Consider the following 22162-nt stretch of genomic DNA (forward strand, 5'->3'; position numbering starts at 1 on the left):
ATTTTCTACATTATTTTATTAGGTGATGAAAATATAAAATGATGGAGGATAATACAGCTAATAATTATTAGTTTGTACATATTTTCACCATTTATTGCAATACATTTGTTAATGACGGTCAATCATATTGTAACGGAAACGCTCCAGACATGACGTCACCTTTGGCGCTCTGGAATTTTCTACGCGCGCGATAGTGGGATTTGTGTAGGAATATTCGAGACTGTACGCGAATGTGCTGGACTTACATTGCTTGCGTGTATAAATGGTTGCGGACCGAACATCGCGGCAGTTTACTATCGAACGAGATCGAGTACATATGAAACATCGGGCGCGGAAATATAAATTGCGAAGTGTGTGATATAAATAATCGATATAAATTGTACGGTTTTTATAGTGTTTTAGTTTTGTTTAATAAATATTGATATAAATCGAACCCGAATTTATAAATCACGTTACAATATTATCACATGAGAAAATTCTAAACCCATAAAAATAGTAACTTTGTAAAAATAACACCACAAACCTATTCAAAATCATTGCCTTTAACTCGAAGTTGAAAGTTTTTATTTCCTGTTGCATTTGCAAAACAAACAAATTTCGGCGTGTCTGTACATAGAAATTGCCGACAGGCACTTTATGACCGTACATGCCCCAACGTATAGTCGTCTGATAAAAGATGAATGGGTTTCTTGTCGAGGCAATGGACCATTGCATAGGTGTGTAATGCACGAAGAAGGTGTACCCTGATGTGTACTGGTACTTGTTGAAAATAACTCATCAAGAAACATATTTGAACAATTGAGATGCTTCCATAACCGGAACTAATATCAAGTGTCTTGCAGGACGAACCTTTCTTTAACAACTGGCCTAAGTACTCTTAGGCAAGTGCCTTGAGTTTGTCGCGGTCTGGAGCGTTGAAAGTGATACACCAAAACCTTTCAAATACTGCTGAGGGTTACAGTCAAGTCAAGAATACGTGGGGGGTAGGGAATGTCCATCCAAGTTTTTTTTACTTCCTACATACCCAAGTAACTAACCCACAAAGCATTTTCTTTATACGTATACTTGCACAAAAAAGTTGTGAGCTGCGGGATTAGGACTATAAGTGCACATAAACGTGGCAAAGTAATGCACTGCACAAGTCCCTTTCGAATACAAAATTGACATGTTCGAGGATTTTTCGAAATTTCTAAATTTAATACTCTGAAAGCCCTCTGTATAACACGCTGAAAACTTGTCCAATACTTCCCCAATAATACCCAAACACAGAATTGCAGATCTCTGGCTGGGAAGTAGCGAGGCTAAGTCAACCCTTATATTTTTTTGCAAATATATCCTTGAGGCATTTCGAAATTTTTATACTTTTCAATTTAATATGTATTTAAACAGTGAAACAGTGAATAAGCCACATTATTTAGTCGGGTCTTAAACCCTGCCAGGTGCTTTTTTGAAAGCATTCAAAAAAATGTATTTGTTTCCGTTTTCGGATAGGAAGATTTGCCTGTTCAAAATTCTTCTTGGAACATCAAGTCGGTAAATTCGCTTGTCAATATCCTCAGCTAAGTAATTTCACTCCCTATAAAGGGAATGAATTTCCCGGCGAGTAGGTAATGCAAGTTTGAGAATGGGCAATTATTTGTTGCATTCCCATTGCATATTTGCACATGAACAAATAGTGTAGGATTGTTCTCACTCGGAACGAAATTATTACACACCTTATTGACTCATTTTATCTTTATCATACGATATACAGTAAGATAAGTAAACAAAATCGATTATATGTAGGTGTAAAAGTGCGTGGAAAGTGTTTTATGGTAGTGATAGTCGTATGATTTTAATTACTTCGGAATGAACAAAGTAAGAATTATCCTTCTGTTGATAGCAACAGTAATTTTTGTTACGCTTTACAAATACAGTTTAAATTATATGCGATCAGACAATGTTAAAACAGTCACTGATCCTATCCCGAAGACAATCCTTTATTGGAACGCGTATTGGAGTGAAAAGGATTTCGAAATAGGGTTCGGAGCGGAACCCTTTAGAACATGCAAGTACAAGCACTGCTTCGTCACGAACTACAAGACATTCAAACCAATCGACGAATTTGACGCCATAATCTTTCATACTCCGACTTATAACCCAAGGAGAGACGGTAAACCAAGCCGACGCAACGAAAGACAAGTTTATATTTTTCACAACATGGAAACACCAGTCACTAACACAGTGAACTTTAAAAATTTCAACTCATTCTACAACTGGTCAATGACTTATCGCTTAGGCTCGGATATAATCAATCGATATGGCGAATTCATCGAAGAGAAGTCGAATTACACTTTGCCATCAGTCCAAGTGATCGAGAAGAAGACCAAACTGGTTGCCTGGTTCGTCAGTAATTGCAAAACGCCGAGCAAGCGAGAGAAATTGGTGGAAGAAATGAAGAAGTATTTACCTGTCGACATTTACGGAAAGTGTGGCACCTTCAAGTGTCAGAGGAGGAAAGGGGACAACAAGTGCTACGAGATGCTCGAGCAGAAGTATAAATTTTACCTGTCGTTCGAGAATTCCTTCTGTAACGATTACTTGACCGAAAAGTTGTACAACGTGCTCAAGAAAAACGTGGTGCCGATTGTGTACGGTGCGGGTAATTACAGTTTGAGTGCTCCTCCTCACTCTGTGATTAATGTTGTCGACTTCGACACAGTCAAGCAGCTGACGGACTACTTGAAGCATTTGGACAAAAACGTGACCGCATACCTCAAATACTTTGAGTGGAAGAAAAAGTTTAAAGTTGTAAAACAAAATAGAGCGTGTGGCATCTGTAAAAAATTACATGAACCATTAAAGAACTCGGTTTACGACGATTTAAAGAGTTGGTATTGGGGAAAGAAAGGGGAGATTTGTAAAACTGGTAAAAATTTGCCACAGATTGTCCAAAAGTTATTATAGTATTTGATGGTTTACATAATTTTAACAGTGCGATATCAATAATTTTTGTGCTTCTATCACCTCACTCCATTCACACAATTTCACACAGTTTATAGAATAGTTTTTATGCAGACTTCCTTCGTATTCTTGTTCATGAAAGAGTTCCTTTATCCTATCTCTGGAAAGCTATCTTAAATTTTGCTTCTTTCATAGCTAGCTTGAAAGTAAAGAAGATGGTAATTTTAACGTGCAACCGTTCATAGTTTTCCTGACTGATCTGTGTAACCTGTTAACACTTTCATAACCTACAATCAAAAGTAGTTTGACTAACGAAACCAGCACAAAAAAGAATTATCTAAGTTGTGCTCAAAATGAAGAGGGTATACTACAACGTACGTTTGAGAACTTTTGAATATCTTCTAAACTGAAGCTCCTATATCAATTTGTATTTGTATAGTTTCTTCTAACCCAAACCCAAAACGCACAATTTAGAATGGACACACAAACGATCACCACTCCCAACCGATTTTTTTTATTTTGTTGAAAAGAAGCCCACAAACTTTTAGATTGGGGGCACAAATCAGTACAAAAAGGGCAACAAGTAGATTCAACGTAATTGCTACAGTATGAGAAGTGAAACGTTAACTGGGAATCTTATAGAAAATCTTGATGACTTTCTCCAGAACTAAACGCACAAAAACTTTTTGTTGAAACTTTGTTGAAGAAGGACTCCATTTTATGTTTGAGTGATTATTAATATATGATGAAAATTAATTGAGACTCAAAAATTGTTTATTTTCTAACGGCTATCGATTTCGACGATAAAGTCATCTTCAGGCCGAGCTGAAAGATTTTACATGAAAAACGTGTATAAAAACAAAAGTCTAGTTACCGTTTAAATTATACAATTGTACATAGTATTCTGAGAAAATTGCGGAGACAAGAACATTGAAATTGTTTATATATTATTATATGTTCATGTAATATAATAATATATAAAAAATTTCAATGTTCTTGTCTCCGCAATTTTCTCAGCATACTATGTACAATTGTATAATTTAAACGGTAACTAGACTTTTGTTTTTATACACGTTTTTCATGTAAAATCTTTCAGCTCGGCCTGAAGATGACTTTATCGTCGAAATCGATAGCCGTTAGAAAATAAACAATTTTTGAGTCTCAATTAATTTTCATCATATATTTGTTGAAACTATTAGAGCAATAAACTGAAAACGTGTATATTCTATAATTATGACAGACGAACTAAATATTTACATCGTATCATAGTTACAATCAATTGAATAGGTAACTATATTTATTTCAACATTCCCTCCTAAATCTTTAGTTTATATTATATCATTGGTTTACATATTTGTAGTAAGCCCTAGCAAGCTTCTCATCCTTTCAAAACGTTTTGTTGGAAGTGGTTTCGTTAAAATGTCAGCTAATTGATCCTCACTAGTAATGTGTTCTACTGATAAGACTTTCTCTTCAACTTTCTTTTTGAATTTAAATGTCCACCGGTTTGTAATGGCTTTTCGGTTTTGTGGTAAATTTACCAAAATCCAAGTGTGGTTTTCTATCAGTAATTGCATTTCTTCCTCCATTGCTCGTTTCCAATGTCTACTTTCTGGTGATTCAACTGCCTCTTGATAGGACTTTGGTTCATCTACTTCAGCAATCATTGTTTCAATTAATCGTTTTGTGCAATGAAGATTTCTTCGATTTCTAAAGTTATATCTTGGTTGATGCTGTCCATCTTCTTCTTCCGATTCTTGCAATTCGTTGTCAACATCAATATTTTCATGATGCTGTCCATCTTCTTCCGATTCTTGCAATTCATTATCAGCATCAATATTTTCATTTCCTACCTGCTCTATTTCTTTTTCCCGAACAAATCTGTTCTCTCCTGGATATTCTGCTACGTAATTTGGCTTCTCGTCAAGGTTAATATCAAAGGTGCGATCATTTTTGATATGTTTTTCTCTTCATTAGAATCGTCCATACAATTAACTGGTTCAAATACAACCTCTCTACTACGAAGTATTTTCCTGGTAGAACTCAACCAAACACGAAAACAATCCATATCTTCAGAATAGCCAACAAAAATACCTTTTTGACATTTCTGGTCCCACTTCTTTCGTACTTGCTTTGGCTTATGTACAAAACATGTAGTACCAAAAACGTGCAGTTTGTTTAAATGTGTAGACTTGCCCGTGAATATTTCAAGAGATGATTTACGATTTTCATTACTAGGCCCGTTCTGTTCAGCAGATAAACAGCAGTGTTGACTGCTTCGGCCCACAATCCTTTAGGTAAATCTTTCGCCGCTAACATTGTTCTTGCAAGTTCGACTACAGTGCGATTAAAGCGTTCTGCACATCCATTCTGCTCAAGACTTCAGCAATTCCTTTTGTAGTTTCTGATTTTTCCTTAAGAAATTTGATCAATCGGAATTTTGAGTAGTCGCATGTAAAGCAGATAAAATATCTCGATCCTCCATACGAAGTGATTTCCATAGGACCACACAACACACAACATTCATGACTTCACCTTCTCGTTGAGCACGTTGTTGTCGTAGTTGAAAAACCTTGCGATGCTGCTTACCTTTTACACATGCTTCACAAAAAAATCTTGTTTGGTGTACTCGATTCCGTTACGGTTTAACACTTTTTCGACCTGTACTCTGTTTTGATGTCCGAGCATTTCATGCCACTCTTGAATTGATTTCAATTTCGAAGTCACGTTTGTTTCTTTCGTATTACTTAATTGTAATAAACTATTCTCTGGTACTTTCACCTTCATTATCATTGTGAATAACTGGCCAACTCGTCTACCCTTAGCTTTTGTTTTTCCATCACTGACGAAAAAGCACTCCTTTTGATTTGATTTGAACTCGTATCCTTTGTCTAAAGCTGCTGTCGCCGAGAATAGATTTCTACGAGCAGCTGGAACAAAGAGAACATTTAACATTCGAAAATCAAAAATGTTACCATCAACAAAAGTTTTAACTTCTACGACGCCTTTTCCCAACGCATCCATCGATGTCTTGTTTCCAATGTGGACCTTGACTGGCGTCTTAAATTGTTCAAAAGATGAGAACCACTCGCCATGATATATTAGATGATCAGCGGCCCCCGAATCAACAATCCAAAAATCTTCGTCATTCTCCGCATTCAAGACTTCCGTAATGAAAGCGTTTTCTCCAGATTCCTCGTTGTAAAACTTCTGTTTACGATTGGGACAATTTAGTTTTATGTGATTCTTGCCTCCGCAACCATAACAAGTAAACGTTTTCTTTGTAGTTGCACCTTTGCCAGTATTCTTTTTATGTGAAATCTGTGATTTGCTCCTATATCGACCAGCTAGTAGTGCTCCTGTACTTTCTTCTGATGCCTCGCTTTGTAGATGTCTTTGTTTTCTTCGCGATTCTTCGGATGTTAGTACATTCACCAGGTTATCAAACTTTTGTTGGTCTGGCCCACCATGCCTGCCGTAAGTTATCATAATTATCTGGTAGCGTATCCAAAAGTTTTACTACTAAAGACATGTCATCTTGTTTCACATTCAGTGCATTCATTTTTAAAATAAGATTTTCGAACTTTGAGATATGAGTTACCATATCATCTTTCTCATTCATTGTAAAACTAAAGAACTCCGCCTGTACTGCATGAGCAGCTTGTTTGGTCTGTTGCTCAAATATACTATGAAGTTTTATCCACATCTGTCTTGCTGTATTGCATGTCACCAGTAATGCCATTATTTTGGGTTTCAATGCCTTGACCAATGCTTGACTAGCAACTCTGTCCGCTTTATCCCAAATCTTCAGGTCTCTAATATATTCTGCTTTCTGCTCGGCAGTAGCTTCCTCATTCAGAGCCTCTGGCATTCTGAGATCTCCATTACATATCTCGTAAGTATTTGTATACGCTCGCAATACATTCCGAATGGCGAATTTCCATACCGTCCAGTTATCAGTTCCTCTCAATTTTTCTATACCTCCTCCTTGATGCTCCATAGTACTTCAACCGTGTTAACCTTTAAAGCGAACCACGCTCTGCTACCATGTTGAAACTATTAGAGCAATAAACTGAAAACGCGTATATTCTATAATTATGACAGACGAACTAAATATTTACATCGTATCATAGTTACAATCAATTGAATAACTATAATTATTTCAACAAACTTTACATTCAGTTTGTTATGTGGTTAATTTATTCAAATAATTAACGACATAACACTCTGTGCACATTCCTAAGTTCATCCGAAGTTATTATAATACTTTTATTGAGAGGGTGACTAATTGAAGCTACTAGTTTTTAATTACTATTTAATAAAACTGTACCGATCGCCCAATCCGAAGCATCGGTTTATAATACATATAAACACATTTTCGTCTGAGAAATCGAGATAATATGGGTACAGTTATTAACGAATTTCTTAATAATAATCAAAGGCTTGCAGCTGACTTTCATTCGACCACTCAAAAATCAAAATGAGAATACTTTCGGCATACTTTATTTAATGGCAGCGCTATATTTACTTATTTATTTTGTGACTTTATTTTTAAGTGAGCGGGTTTTCGGGCAAAGTTGCTCTATATTTATGATTATACAATCATTATCATAAATCATGAAGAAATGGCCAATAGAAACAATGGTTTATTGCTTATTACTTATGTATCTAGATACATACTAATTTTTTCCATTACCCTGTTTAATTTCCCGTTTCTTGGATTCGAGTCACCGTTAGCAACTCCTGCATAAGCATGACTTTTTTCCTAAGGCGGCGTTCATACTGCAACGATAAACGATATATCGTAGACGATACACGACTGCGTGATTTGATGCGCGCGATAAATCGTACGCGATATCGCATTGACCAAAATTCGCAAATTTTTCACACAATATAATGTAGTGGTTCACCACTGGTTAAAAAATTCCGCGACGATATTTAAAATTATATTTTCGACATCTGCCACGGTAATGAACCGTCAGTGCTAACAAAATAATCTGAAAATCTTAAATCGTTAGTACGTCTTCCACCCTGAGGTGGTGTACTTTGGCGTAAATCTTGGAATCCTTTGTGACTAACATAATAATCGTAATCACTTGTCTGTTCGTCTCTATCCCGTACTTATTATGAAGGACTATACAAGCCTTGACGATATTTTTTCAGAAATACTTTCAAACTCTATAAAAGCCAGTTGCCAAATTCTTGACAGGACAGCTTCCTAGCCCAATCCAAAAATACCGCTTTTAGAAGAGTGTCTTCAAAAAATAATAAGTTTAGACAAAAACGTTTCCCACGAAAGTTTATTATTTTCCGATGTAGAATAAGAATATTCAAGGTTTCTATTTGAAAAAATTAAGTTACCCTACATTTTACCGGAACTGGTGGTCCAAAAGAACTGACCCTATACGCGCTCGGCTACTCCCCAATTCGTCTCGTGTATCCAGTTAAACCCCCATAAATCATTCCTGAAACTAATATTATATGCAAAAATGCTTGCTTCAAAACTATCGTATATAACCGTTACTACCGTAAACCGTATTTATTTTTGTTTATTCCGAATTCTTTTTCTTTTCTCTTTCTTTCTTTTTTCTTTTCTTTTTTAAAAACTTGAAATGAGACGCTTACTTAAATAATATATTCTCGTCGTTTCAGAACTTATGATTATGGAGAAATGACGGGAGATATTTTTGAAAACGATAACACCGAATCTAGCTTGGCAGAGGATACATCGCTAGTTACTGATGTTTCTGAAGAAATGCAAACAGAACGAGGAGAGCTTTCGGAAGAATTAAGGAATGGTAAGGATATGGAACATGGAAGGTCAAGGAATTAAACAGCAACAAAAAGAGCAAAGATATTAACTGATACTGAGGTTGATAGAGCTCTAATTAAAGCATTAAAAAAACTCAGAGCCGATATATGAACTTCCCCTAGCTAACTAAACTAAAGTAGGAGAAGTTTGTTGGAATTCAAAGTTCGTAAACCGCCAGATTATCATCTTTGGATGCTACCGTATTTTCTTCAAACTGGCAAGCTTGGGAATGACAATTATTTCTTGCATTCTCATTTCCTGTTTCCCCATGAACAAATAGTGTTGTGGTATGCTCAATTCAACCGTAGCCCACTGTCAAAATCGTACAGTTCAACGCAGGTGGCTGGGTCCTGACAGGTGACAATCCGTACATGACAGTGAGTTAACCACGTAAAAATAATGTTTTCATGCTCAAAAATGGAAATTAAGTTCTCTTAGTTCTATCTACTTTTTTCTATTAACGTGCCGCACTATTGCTCTATAGTCAATACGCATACTACAGTGTAAGATTATTCTCTGTCTATTGCGCATTTTACTGATCCATTTTATCTTTATGATGTTGTAGTGGTAGTCTCGAATGAGAGTGTGAGAAGGTTCATAGTGATGTTGTTTTAGTTTTTATAACTTTCAAAATGAGAAAAGAAAGAATTATCCTTCTGTTGGGCTTCCTCTCAGCAGCAATAACATCTGTTACGTTTTACAGAGGCAATTTAAATAATATGCCATTACACAAGGTTGGAAAAATCACTGATCCTATGACGAAGACAATCCTTTATTGGAACGTGTTTTGGGGGAAACAGGATTTCTATATAGGGTTCGGAGCGGAACCGTTTAGAACCTGCGAGTACAAGAACTGCTTCGCCACGAACTACAAGACATTCAAACCAATTGACGAATTTGACGCTATAATTTTTCACCCTCCGACTTATAACCTAAAATACGACGGTAAGCCAAACCAACGCAATGAAAGACAAGTTTATATTTTTCACAACATGGAAACACCAGCCACTAACCCACCGGACTTTACAAATTTCAATTCGTTTTACAACTGGTCAATGACTTATCGCTTGGACTCTGACATAATCACACGATATGGCGAATTCTTCGAGGATAAGTCGAATTACACTTTGCCATCAGTTCAAGTGATCAAGAAGAAGACCAAGCTGGTCGCCTGGTTCGCCAGCAATTGTAAAACGCCGAGCCAGCGAGAGAAATTAGCCGAAGAAATTAACAAATTTTTACCTGTCGACATTTACGGGAAGTGCGGCACCCTCAAATGTGAGAGGACGCAAGAGGACATGTGCTACGAGATGCTCGAAGAGAAGTATAAATTTTACCTCTCGTTCGAGAATTCTATCTGCAAAGACTACTGGACCGAAAAGTTGTACAACGTGCTTAAGAAGAACGTGGTGCCGATTGTGTACGGTGCGGGGAATTATAGTTTGAGTGCTCCTCCTCACTCTGTAATTAATGTCGCCGACTTCGACACAGTCAAACAGTTGACTGACTACTTAATGCATCTGGACAAAAACGTGACCGAATACCTCAAATACTTTGAGTGGAAGAAAAAGTTTAAAATTGTAAAGAATAAAAAAGCGTGTGGCATTTGTAAAAAGTTACATGAACCATTAAGGAAGTCGGTTTACGATGATTTAAAGAGTTGGTCTTGGGGAAAGAAAGGGGAGATTTGTAAAACTGGTAAAAATCTGCCACAGATTGTCCAAAAATTATTATAGTATTTAATTGTTTTCTTAATTTTAACAGCGCAATTTCAATCATATTTTGTGTGTTTTTATCACCACACGTCCTCACCCCCCAAATAACTGCCCGCTGGGACTGGTGAAATTTAGACCACTGACTGCTTGGATGTATATCACGACCTAAAAAATTTGCCGTTTTGGATTATCTAATCCAGTTGTACTTTACAGTTTACCTAAATTAACGCCAAATAATTTCATTTGAAGTAAAACGAATGTTTAACGGAAACTGAGAGGTATTTTCTTTTATTTGTGCTGCAAGTACGCTATGTACAGATTGGTAATTGTTTCTGTAATTATACTTTCGCTATCACCATGTGTATATTGTGTGCATCTCTTCCGTCCTGTGCATTTGGCAACTTTTGCAACTTATGTTCCATGTGCTAAGATGAGGCAAAAATTCGTTTTGCGGTTTTTGCAACTTTTAAATTGGGAGCATAAATCAGTACAAAAAGGGCAACAAACTATAACGCAAATGTTGATGACTTTCCCCTGCACTAAACGCACCGACCGCAATAGTTTGGTGACTTGGAAAAGAAGGGTACCAATTTTGGGACTACCACCTTAATTTCATTTCACATTCTGTTGTTAACTTAGTTTGTTAAAAATACATAATAATCTGAAATATATCCCTTATTCTATGATAAACTTGTATATATTTGAGGCACTCTGAAAACGTGCCAAATACTTTTCCAATAATACCCAACCTCAGAATTGCAGACCTCTGGTTGGAAAATAGCGCGACTAAATCAACCCTTATTTTCTGCAAAAAATATTCTTGAGGCATGTCGAATTGGTATACTTTTAACTTTAATATGTATTTAAACAGTGAAACAATAAATAAACAACATTATTTAGTCGGGTCTGAAACCTTGTCAGGTACTTTTTTGCAAGCATTCGAAAAAATCTATCTGTCACCGTTTTCGGATTTTTTAGCTCCGGAAGATTTGCCTGTTCAAAAAACTCTTCTTGGAACATCAAGTTGGTAAATTCGCTTGTGAATATTCTCACCTAAGTAATTTTACTCCCATCTAAGAAGATGAACTTCGTGGCAAATAATTCGGCTATTTATTCGTCGGTCAAAAAATACACAAATATACTTAAAAATTTTGCACCCCTTATATCACTTCATAAACGAAAAAATGTGTAAACGTGGTTTTTCCTCATCCAAATAAAAAAAACAAAACATCTACAATAACTATTATTTTTGCTACCACATTTCTCAGGACAAGTCTACCCCTATCAAGACACAAAAAAAAGGTTATTGGGCAGTTTGTTTGTGTGGTCGACGCGTTCTGGTAGTACAAATGCAAAAGATTCAGAGCGCGTTCTGAGCTACATTCAGCCGAAAAGCGGTTTTTTAAACATTGGTGATATGCTAGTGGCCGAAACGCGTTTTGGTCACATTTTTCGGTCGTTGATGGTTGAAATCGGTGTTTGGTCCTAACTAATCTGTTTAAAATCCCTGTAAAGGGGATGCGATCATTTCTAGTTACCTATACAAGAAAATAGCTAAATTAAACTAGAAGCGGTTTGCTGGATTTCAAAGTTCGTAAACTACCAGATTGCCATCTTTTGATGCCAGCATATTTTCTCCCAACTGTCAGGTTTGAGAATGGACAATTATTTCTGGCATTCACATTTCATATTTGCACGAACAAATAGTGTAGGATTGTTCCCATTCGGAACGAAATTATTGCACTCTTTATCGACTTATTTTATCTTTCTGATACTGTACAGGTAAGATAAGTAAAATCGATTATATGTGAGTGTAAAAAGGTTTATTATAGTGATAGTCGTATTTGTTTTAATTACTTCGGAATGAGAAAAGTAAGAACTATCCTTCTGTTGCTAGCAATAACAGTAATTTTTTTGACGCTTTACAAATACAGTTTAAATTATATGCCATCACACAAGGTTGAAAAAGTCACTGATCCTATTCCAAAGTCAATCCTTTATTGGAACCCGTTTTGGGGGCGAAAGGATTACTATATAGGGTTCGGTGCGGAACCGTTTAGAACATGCGAGTACAAGAATTGCTTTGCCACGGATAACAAGACATTCAAACCAACTGACGAATTTGATGCTATAATCTTTCACGTTTCGACATATAACCCAAAGAAAGACGGTAAGCCAAGCCGACGCAGCGAAAGACAAGTTTATATTTTTAACAACGTGGAAGCACCAGCATATATCGCACCGAATTTTGCAAAATTCAACTCGTTTTACAACTGGTCAATGACTTATCGCTTCGACTCGGACATAATCTCTCGACATGGCGCATTCGTCAAGGATGAGTCGAATAATTACAGTTTACCATCAGTCCAAGTGATCAAGAAGAAGACCAAGCTGGTCGCCTGGTTCGCCAGCCACTGCAAAACGTCGAGCAAACGAGAGAAACTGGCGGAAGAAATGAAGAAGTATTTACCTGTCGACATTTACGGGAAGTGCGGCACCCTCAAATGTGAGAAGGCGCGAGGGAACAAGCTTTCATCGCCGAAGTGCTACGAGATGTTGGAGAACACTTATAAATTTTATCTGTCGTTCGAGAATTCTATCTGCAAAGACTACTCGACTGAAAAGCTATACAACGTGCTTAAGAAGAACGTGGTTCCGATTGTGTACGGTGCGGGGAATTATAGTTTGAGTGCTCCTCCTTACTCTGTGATTAATGTCGCCGACTTCGACACAGTCAAACAGCTGACTGACTACTTAATGCATCTGGACAAAAACATGACCGAATACCTCAAATACTTTGAGTGGAAGAAAAAGTTTAAAATTGTAGAGGTTCGTAAAGGGTGTGACATTTGTAAAAAGTTAAATGAACCATTAAGGAAGTCGGTTTACGATGATTTAAAGAGCTGGTCTTGGGGAAAGAAAGGGGAGATTTGTAAAACTGGTAAAAATCTACCACAGATTGTGCAAAAGTTATTATAGTATTTGATTATTTACGTTTTTTTTTTTCATTGACGGTGCCCCCTCACACAACTGCCTGCTGCAATGGTGGTGATCCGACTGGCGAGACTTGCCAATTACCCCCCTAAAAGACCACTCTGTTTTTTGGATTTGTTGGTGATATTTAACATGACTAATTTAATTCTGGGGGATAGATCTTTGGTATAGGATGGAAATTATTCCGAATATTAGCGATTATTGCTGGCATTTTACTTCATACACGCCTACGCAACCGAGTGTGGAACGAACTCGTCTCACTACTGAACAACACCATTCCCTACAAACCCACTTAGAACAAAAATTTTCACTCATGGGAGGCAAATTAGGTTTGATTCCAGTAGGTAAACATGACAAACGTTTGGTGGAGGGTGCTACCCCCAATATGCAACGGTGCGCTATCCAGTCAATCCGATTAATCAAAAGATCATCAACGCGACCATACCGACGAGATGCTTAGAGATCGAGTTATTGAACCATCAAGCACAGGATGGGATTCACCTGTTTGATTCCTAAGAAAGATCAAACCTACACATTTTGTGTAAATACCGTAAATTAAATTCACTACTGAGCGAGATGCTTTTCTTTTGCCTTACATTAGCACCATCTTAGAGGGAGGTCAAGTACCTTAGCTCCCTTGTCACTAAGTCAGCTTATTGGCAAATCGAAGTTGCTGATGAATCACACCTTTATTGTGCCTGGTCGTGTCCTTTTTGTGTCGGGGAGAAGGTACTCATAATCTCATCAAGTCATCGCCCATTTTTTTTTGAAGAGGACCATTAAGATTTAAAAAAAAGGATGGTCGTTTCAACTCGAGGTAGGTTTTGACTTAAATTCGCGGTTTCATCTAAATCATTCACACTAATCCACAAATTACCTGACCTATATCGGACAGAAAGGTACACGGACAGACACACAGACAGCAATACAAAATTATAAACGATCTCGAGGATCCTTAATAATTGAGCAGAGTGCATTCTTTCAATCTCTGTATGGCCTCCCAACATCCGCCCTGGCTATTTGTTTACAAAATAATGTCTGATGGTACACATTAGTCTATTTATTTATTTATTTTTTATCTATGAACATAACAGGTTGCCCCAATAACAATGTTCATGTATTAATTAAAAAAAAAACTATTCGAAATTATAAGGAATATAAAAAAAAATATGTTAAAAGTATTTAAATAAAAAAAAGACAAAGGAAAACAAAAGAAAGAATAAAAAAGAGAAATGATTTAATTTATACGTTGCATTTAATCTAAGAATTAAATACTGTATAAATTGTTTAAACAATGAAAATCTAATTTGAGCACACTCTTTATTCGTAGTTTTTGATGCAACTAATAAAACTTCAATCAGGAACAGTGTTTCCGGCGGAACTAAGCGCGTACAAATTCTAATTTTGTGAGTACAAATTAGTCTTTAATTAGTCCTGAATTATAGGCATATTTTTATTTGATTTGGACAAAGTGAGGGTGCCACCTTTATCTACCTGTCTGCCTCCGAAGCTATGGTAAACATTTGAGTGATATTGTAGTCTACACCTTATTGCCATCAACCAAATAAACAAATAAAATGAACCAAATCGTACGTGAATTCACCTTTTTATTCAAATGTTTCATGTTATGCACTTTTTTTTGACACCCTATATACAGGGCCAAAGAGCAGCAAACGTGTCGATATTTATTACTAGAAATGGTGCTGTTCTTTTGTTAGACTTCATTCTTTCACTTGATTTGACAAGATTACTGCGAGAAGGGGCCCGTGGAAATTTCAACATCCCGCCTGTTCAGTCAGTTCAGTGCATCCAGGAATTGTAAAATCACGAAACGCTTACTGAATATCCTGCGATTTCATAACATCACAAACCCCTAATGCCTTATTGCGCTAGTTTTTTTATCGAGAAATAAGCCCTATCGTATGGTCAATTTTACACTTTACTTCATTATTATTATTAGTTAACAGTGGTTGGTTGGTGCAACTTGTTCAACTTTGGAAAAGTGGCAGCTTCTTGTTTGCATTAAACGCATGAAGGACGTGACATAATCTGAAACTTCTATCGGAGCCCATGAAATTAAATCGGTATTAATAAAAATTGAAAACACCCGGAAATTGTTTTCAGGCAAAAAAATTTGTTCTGCGTATAAATGTAAGATCGTCGAACTATTCCAGAAACTGGAACAAAATATGAAAGTACCTATCTCTTATAAACGAAAAGCGACGGCCATTAGAGGGGTTGTATTTCATTCATGAAGGCTATAATTGTACTTATTACCCCGCGGAGAAAAATCATTTAAATTGTGCGGAGACGTTCGATTCTGTCGTAGTTTCCGGCTTGAAGAAGTTTAGCGCAAATTGAGAAACTACTCGACTCGATAGTTTTGAAGTAAACTTGTTTAGATGTGTTCTTTAGAGACAAAAGGCTTCCGTTGTTTAACATTAAATAAATTGTGTAAAGTTGGTCATTCTCTTCGTAGGGTCACTTGACTGGGATATGGATTGAATTTATAAAAGTGTCTAAAGAGGGATAGATTGTCGAATTTTTCTTTTGTTTTCGTAGCATCCCTCAAGGAATTCGTGAAAAAGTATTGAAGCCATAGTTACAAAAAGGTACAATGTAACACTTTATTTTTGAATAGTCGTGGTGTTGGAAAAAGAAAGAAAAGAGGAAAGTGCGAGAACAAAAAACAAGGTAAAAAAAAGTGTAAAAAGTATGAAGAGTGACAAATAATATGAAACAGGAAAGGACCAAAAAAGGGATGTAGCTCAAAAAAAAGGAAGGTGGTAGCGAAAAGCGACATGATAAATGAAACTAGGATATCCGTCACAGATAGAGCCAAGGAGAAATTGAGAAAACTAATAAATATTGTTGTGTAGGTACATAACGTCAGGTGGACGTTATTTAGGGTGAAATAATACCGAAGATGGGCCACCCTGTACATTCGAATGTTTTAATTTAATTTAAAGCTGCACGATTTCATTACAAATAGGCACAGAATTGGTGTATTTCATCAGAATCGGTACTGTCTATTTTTCCATTTTAGAATTGTTTTTAATTGCATAATTTCTTGGTTAAATATTATCATTCGTGTAAATTTGTAGGATGTGAAAATTGCGTTGTTTAAAATTAAGGAACATCTGGTCGAGTACATTTAAGTGCCATCTGATCGTGTGCGATAAGGACGTTGAAGTGTCAAAATGGGGAATAGGAGAAAGTGATAACAACAATGAGTTTGGTTTGATAAAATAGGTACCTAGTTAATGTGATAATAGGGTGGTACTGATGTTTGGATCGCAGATAAGAGAGTAGAATAAATGAGAGGAGCTGGAAAGGAAATTACATAGTGGAAGAACAGACAAAAATGATGAATATAACAATAGATACAGGAGGCAGGACGATAAGATACGAGGCGAAGAGGGAAAGCAAGCAAAGGAAAAAAAGAGGGAAAAGTATGAATGAAAAACTTACATACAACTGCAACAACAAAGAAAAACAGGTTCAAAAAGTAATAGTAAATGATTTACAAAAAGCGCATTTCCACATTAGCAGTCTTTGTCAAAAAAAATTACAGTCAAATTCATTTTCAGCAAATTAACCAAAAAATTCATAAATAAGAAAGTTCTAGAGAAAGTTGCATGCGCAACCTATTCTTAGCGTATAGAATGTATAAGTACAAAAATCTGATACAACGGAATACCGAACGATCCTCGAGATCTTCACGCATCCATCAATTTTACAACACACCTAAGGGGTTGATTCTGTCCCACCAGATCAGCATAGCTTGTCAAACAAATTTTTTAGTTTGGTATTAGTTTTACTTTTATTCCAGGTGCGTATATACAAAGTTTCATTTAAATATCTTAACATATAAAAAAATTGGATTGCGCAGTTACCAAAGCTGGGTTGCGCATGAGAAAAATTTGTTAATTCGTCTGCATAGTTGTTTGAAGTTTAAGGAATATTTACTAATACCGAAAACCTAACAGTCATATGTTCTTTGTAAAAAGAAAGATAAAAGAACCCTATTTTTTGGAGGTTAGGTCAGTTTTTGCGATGTATCTTTTTTTCCGTTAGTCTACGTAGCTGAAAAACAATAGCGACCTTTCTTATATCATTAAAAACATGCGTACCGATTTTCAAAGCGATCCGACGTTTCTAAACAAAGTTATCGTGCACACATAGACGGACAGACAAACAACAGACAGGTAAAATTGATTCCTAACTATAAATTGCGCCTGGCGTTTACAGGATACAGGAAAATTCGCGCAGTTATTTGTATCTGTAAAAAGCTTTCTTGATCATAAATGATTCAAAAACGGAAACTGTATTTTCACCAGGATTGCTTCTCAATTTAAATTTTCATATTTGAAACCCCGAGGTTTCGAAAGGCCAATAATCAAAATTTTCTTACATTACAAAATGCAGCAACTGAAATGTTAACTTTTTAAAAAATTAATTCCTTTTTGTGATTTCATAAAAGGAAAAAGTTATACATAAATTTTTCTACGTGAGTGAAGTTACCAAGAGTTAATTTTCTTGTTCACCGCTTTCATTCCAATTTACTTTATACGTTCAACAGGAAACCGTTCCGAATATAAATATTTGAAATGGTTAAAGGATTGTGAGGATAATGTAATTGCGAAGTATGATCTTCGAATCTTTGCCTAATATGTGGGCAAAGTGCAAAAGCTGGAGAATGGAATGTTTTATGGAAACGTTCTAAAATGGAGTATGTAAAGCCGAATTAAGCCCCGCTTAAGTGAAAATACCCCTATTTGCGTTTGTAGTTACGGCGGAGTCAATTTTTCTTATGGATTAGTAAATGAAACTTTAAACTAACATAAATTACACGCCACCTACGGCAATTATAAACGTAATTTTGATTTATAAACGACTCGAAGTGGCCGTCTAAATATACAGGACCTAACGACACTCTTAAATTATATTTTAATTCAATTTTCTGTATTTTGCTTTTATTCCCGTCCTTTTTTTTCAATTTACATACCTATACATTTAAACCGGTGTATGATGATGCCTTAAAACGCGAATTGGAATACTTATACTAATTCTTAATATTGTGCTCGATTATAGGGTAATCCGTTTATTTGGGTTTTGTAGGTGTAATGCCAAATGCGATTACTCGCATTAATATACGTATTTGTGTATGCAGTAAAACTTAATTATGAAGCGCTTTACAGTGTTAAGACGTTTTCATTTCCCCTCCTACAAATTATTTACAGTATCATAAATCTCTTTCTCGCGACGAAGAGGGGCAACTATTAGTGGTGGAAGTAAAATATTCTCATTGTGAAAGTTGTTAAAAGAAATCGCATTTAGTTATGTTATGAATTTCTGTCCTCTAGCATGTCGAGGGTCCACCGAAGTCGCTTTCAGACAAACCCCAATAACATCTTTTACGAGTCAAAATCGAAAAATCTAAAAAACGTCAAATCGAATACCTTTTACACCCAGCATGTAAGAAGCGAAGGGATGCCTTTGATTAGCGGACTCTTACCTCATGCAGTGCATTTCTGCAGTGGAAATATTCTTTCCCCGTTTCCACACAGGGTTGGACTATAAAACCCAAATCAAAGAGTAGCCATAATTTACTCTTTGCCAAAATGTATGTTAAAAAACCCCGAATACTAGGGCTACCGAATGCTCTAGAAAATCTACTAATGCTTACGCTCCGGAAAGATTTTGTAGGTGAGACTAAACACATCTGAAAAAGGCACAGAAAGCTTTCGTAGGAACAAAAAGTCGCTATCTATACAGCTTTCTAGAATCTTTCATGGACGTTTTAGACCATTTCCATTTAATAGGAACCTAGCGCGACATCTGAACTTTTGAGAGGACTTTTTCCAAAGCATTCTGTTTCCTACCAGAACTTATTATTTTTTTAGAGATTTCTACTCTCACCTATCTCTGGAAAGGGCATAGGAGTACATCAAGAGTTCTCAATAGTCTAATGGATGGTCCTGACGTGCATTGTAAAGATTTAAACAGTGGTACAAAAGCTCTCTAGAAGCCCTCATTTCAGACTATTCAGAGCCATAAAAGACTGTTGGAAAGCTTTCCATGTAGTTTTCTTGGTACTAAACATTTTCTAAATGCAGCATCTGTTGACTTTTAATTTTTGTAATTTTTATCTGTAATATTCGTTACACTATATAATAGTTTAAGTAATGACACAACTGTTCATTGATAAATTCAAAGTCTTCTTTACTAATTGATCGAAGAAGAACACTATTATGCCCCAATATGCAACAATTTTGTAATTGCAACATTTCAAACGAGAATCTAATTACGCCACTTGCTTTTGAAAGGTATAAAACATGAAATATTTTATTTCAAATTAAGTGGAAACGTAAAATGTTATTCTTTAATTCCCTTTTATTCCTTTTTATGATTATTCCGAACAGTTTTTGTTTACCAGACAACTTTTGTTAAATTTAATTAAGCATATAATTGTGTTTTGTCATCATTTGAACTGTTTTCTGGTAATTATCTAGGTATCTATTCCGCGTGCTTTCTCAAACTTTGTTGTTGATGGCACAACTGCAATAAGTACCTATTTAAAATGGAAGTGAAAAGTGGAGGAGGGACTGTAATCGGTATTTGTACTGATTGATAGATTTATAGTGAAGTATAGACTTCGATCTCATTACAAAGGCAGTCGGTCTATAGAATTTTAAGGTAAAGTAAAATAAAGGCATTCGGTTGTCTGTTGAGAGAATAAGCACATTAAATCTCTTTGTGTCCAATTTTCTTTTACAATTAGAAAAAAATTTTAATTGTGTACTTAGAGCACTCATTTAAGGATACCCCGCCAAATGATATTTTTTGGTAAATTTTGAAATATAATACCCATAAATAGTATAAATCAAGCTTGGTGTAAATAACCAAAAGGTTACAGCACCTCTTTGAACCATAATTCAAATAGGCTGTTCTATTATTGGTTATCAAATATGATACATAGGGCACAAAGAGGTTAAAAAAATCGAATGCAAAAAATTGCATTTTGATAAAAATTTGGAGTTGTCAAAACTACTTAGAAAATAAGCTTCGTTATTTTAAAGTTTGCAAAATTCCAGGGGACAGGAACTTTTTTTTGTTTAATTGTGTATTAATAATATAATAATAATATTTTATTGTGCTCATGTGATGCTTCACTTACACTTGTCATACACTGAATAGATAATACAAATAAAAAATACAAAATATACAAACAGAAAAATATCACAGATTTCTTTTACAATAAATAACATAATTTTCGAAAGTATAAAAAGCGTTCACGACTAGCAGGTTTTTTACAAAAGACTTAAAAGCACAAAATGGTAGTTGTTGTATGTTAGATGGCAAACAGTTGAATAAGAAATTCGATTGGTACTGGACACCATCTTGGGATTTGCATAATCTGTAAAATTCATTTCGAATACTTGTTTTATTTCGGGTGTCATGTGCATGTATTTCACATTGACGTAGATTTTTTGAAATGTTACGTTTTGCATAGCAAACAGCCTCGAGAATATAGATGCTTGGAAAAGTTAGAATTTTAAGATTTACAAACTCCTTTTGGCAGTCCTCTCTATAACCCATTCTGTTTATCAGTCGAACTGCTCTACGTTGCAGCTTAAAAATACACCGTCAGTGTGGGCTGTGTCCCCAAGCAAGGATCGCATATGATATTGTACTATGAACAAATGCATAGTAAGCTGTCTTAATAGTATTTTGCGATGTACTGTTCCTTAACATATTCATTAGAAATATTGACTTATATAACTTTTTTGATACCTTACTACAATGGTTATGAAATTCTAGTCTACAGTCAATAACACAGCCCAAGAAATTCGTTTGATTATCAGTCAAAGGATTATCATTCCTCAAAGACAAAGTCAGGACCTTAGTTTTCGCCTGATTTAACTTTAAAGAGTTGTTAGCACACCATGTTGCGACAACATTAATGCTGTTTTGTATATCCAAGTATGACGAATTAAAAACTACATCTGTGGAAATTAGTGTTGCATCATCGGCATATAAAATACAATGAACCTTAGCCGGTAGAAATTCCGGAAGGTCGTTGATATAAATTAAAAAAAGCAAGGGCCCGAGTATAGACCCTTGCGGTACACCTCGTTTAATTGGTAACTTCTTAGAAACCACCTTATTAAAGTTCACGCACTGGTATCTGTTAGTAAGGAAGGACTTTATTAGAGACGCACTTTTAATACCAAACTTGTAAATTTGCAAAAGCTTTCGTATTAGGATATCATGGTCTAAGCAATCGAATGCTTTAGATAGATCCACAAACGCGGCAACCATATACTGTTTTTTCTCAAAACACTGTAGAACATTTGTGACCAGAGAGGTAATTGCATCAGATGTAGATCTGCTTTTCCGAAAACCATATTGATGATGGTAGAAGATGTCGTTACTCTCAAAGTAATTAGTAAGCTGTTTGCAGAGAATCTTTTCTATAATTTTACTAAAGATTGGAAGATTAGAGATCGGTCGATAACTGTTGATATCATTTTCGTCCAAGCCTTTCTTTAGTAGGGGGTTGACTAAAGCAACCTTTAAATTATCAGGGAAAATACCAGATTCGATAACAATATTTGCGAGTTTAGTTAATGGAGCGACAAATGAACTAATATTGCGCTTAATTAGCGCGATACTTAAACCAAAAATGTCTCTA

General features: G+C 35.7%; 2 protein-coding genes across 2 annotated transcripts; both read left to right on the forward strand.

Moving 5' to 3' along the window:
- Window positions 1-1816: 1816 nt before the first annotated feature.
- On the forward strand, window positions 1817-10491 carry LOC116165974 (alpha-(1,3)-fucosyltransferase C-like). The gene is made up of 3 exons (XM_031480768.1): window positions 1817-2908; window positions 8596-8741; window positions 9459-10491. The coding sequence occupies exon 3, from the start codon at window positions 9475-9477 to the stop codon at window positions 10489-10491; it is 1017 nt and encodes a 338-aa protein (XP_031336628.1). The 5' UTR covers window positions 1817-2908; window positions 8596-8741; window positions 9459-9474.
- A 1795-nt stretch (window positions 10492-12286) lies between these two features.
- LOC116159407 (alpha-(1,3)-fucosyltransferase C-like) lies at window positions 12287-13463 on the forward strand. Its single transcript, XM_031472378.1, has 2 exons — window positions 12287-12342; window positions 12405-13463. The coding sequence occupies exon 2, from the start codon at window positions 12415-12417 to the stop codon at window positions 13447-13449; it is 1035 nt and encodes a 344-aa protein (XP_031328238.1). The 5' UTR covers window positions 12287-12342; window positions 12405-12414; the 3' UTR covers window positions 13450-13463.
- The last annotated feature ends 8699 nt before the right edge of the window (window positions 13464-22162 follow it).

Source organism: Photinus pyralis, unplaced genomic scaffold (genome assembly GCF_008802855.1).
Source record: "Photinus pyralis isolate 1611_PpyrPB1 unplaced genomic scaffold, Ppyr1.3 Ppyr1.4_LG1, whole genome shotgun sequence".
Classification (NCBI taxonomy): Eukaryota; Metazoa; Arthropoda; class Insecta; order Coleoptera; family Lampyridae; genus Photinus; species Photinus pyralis.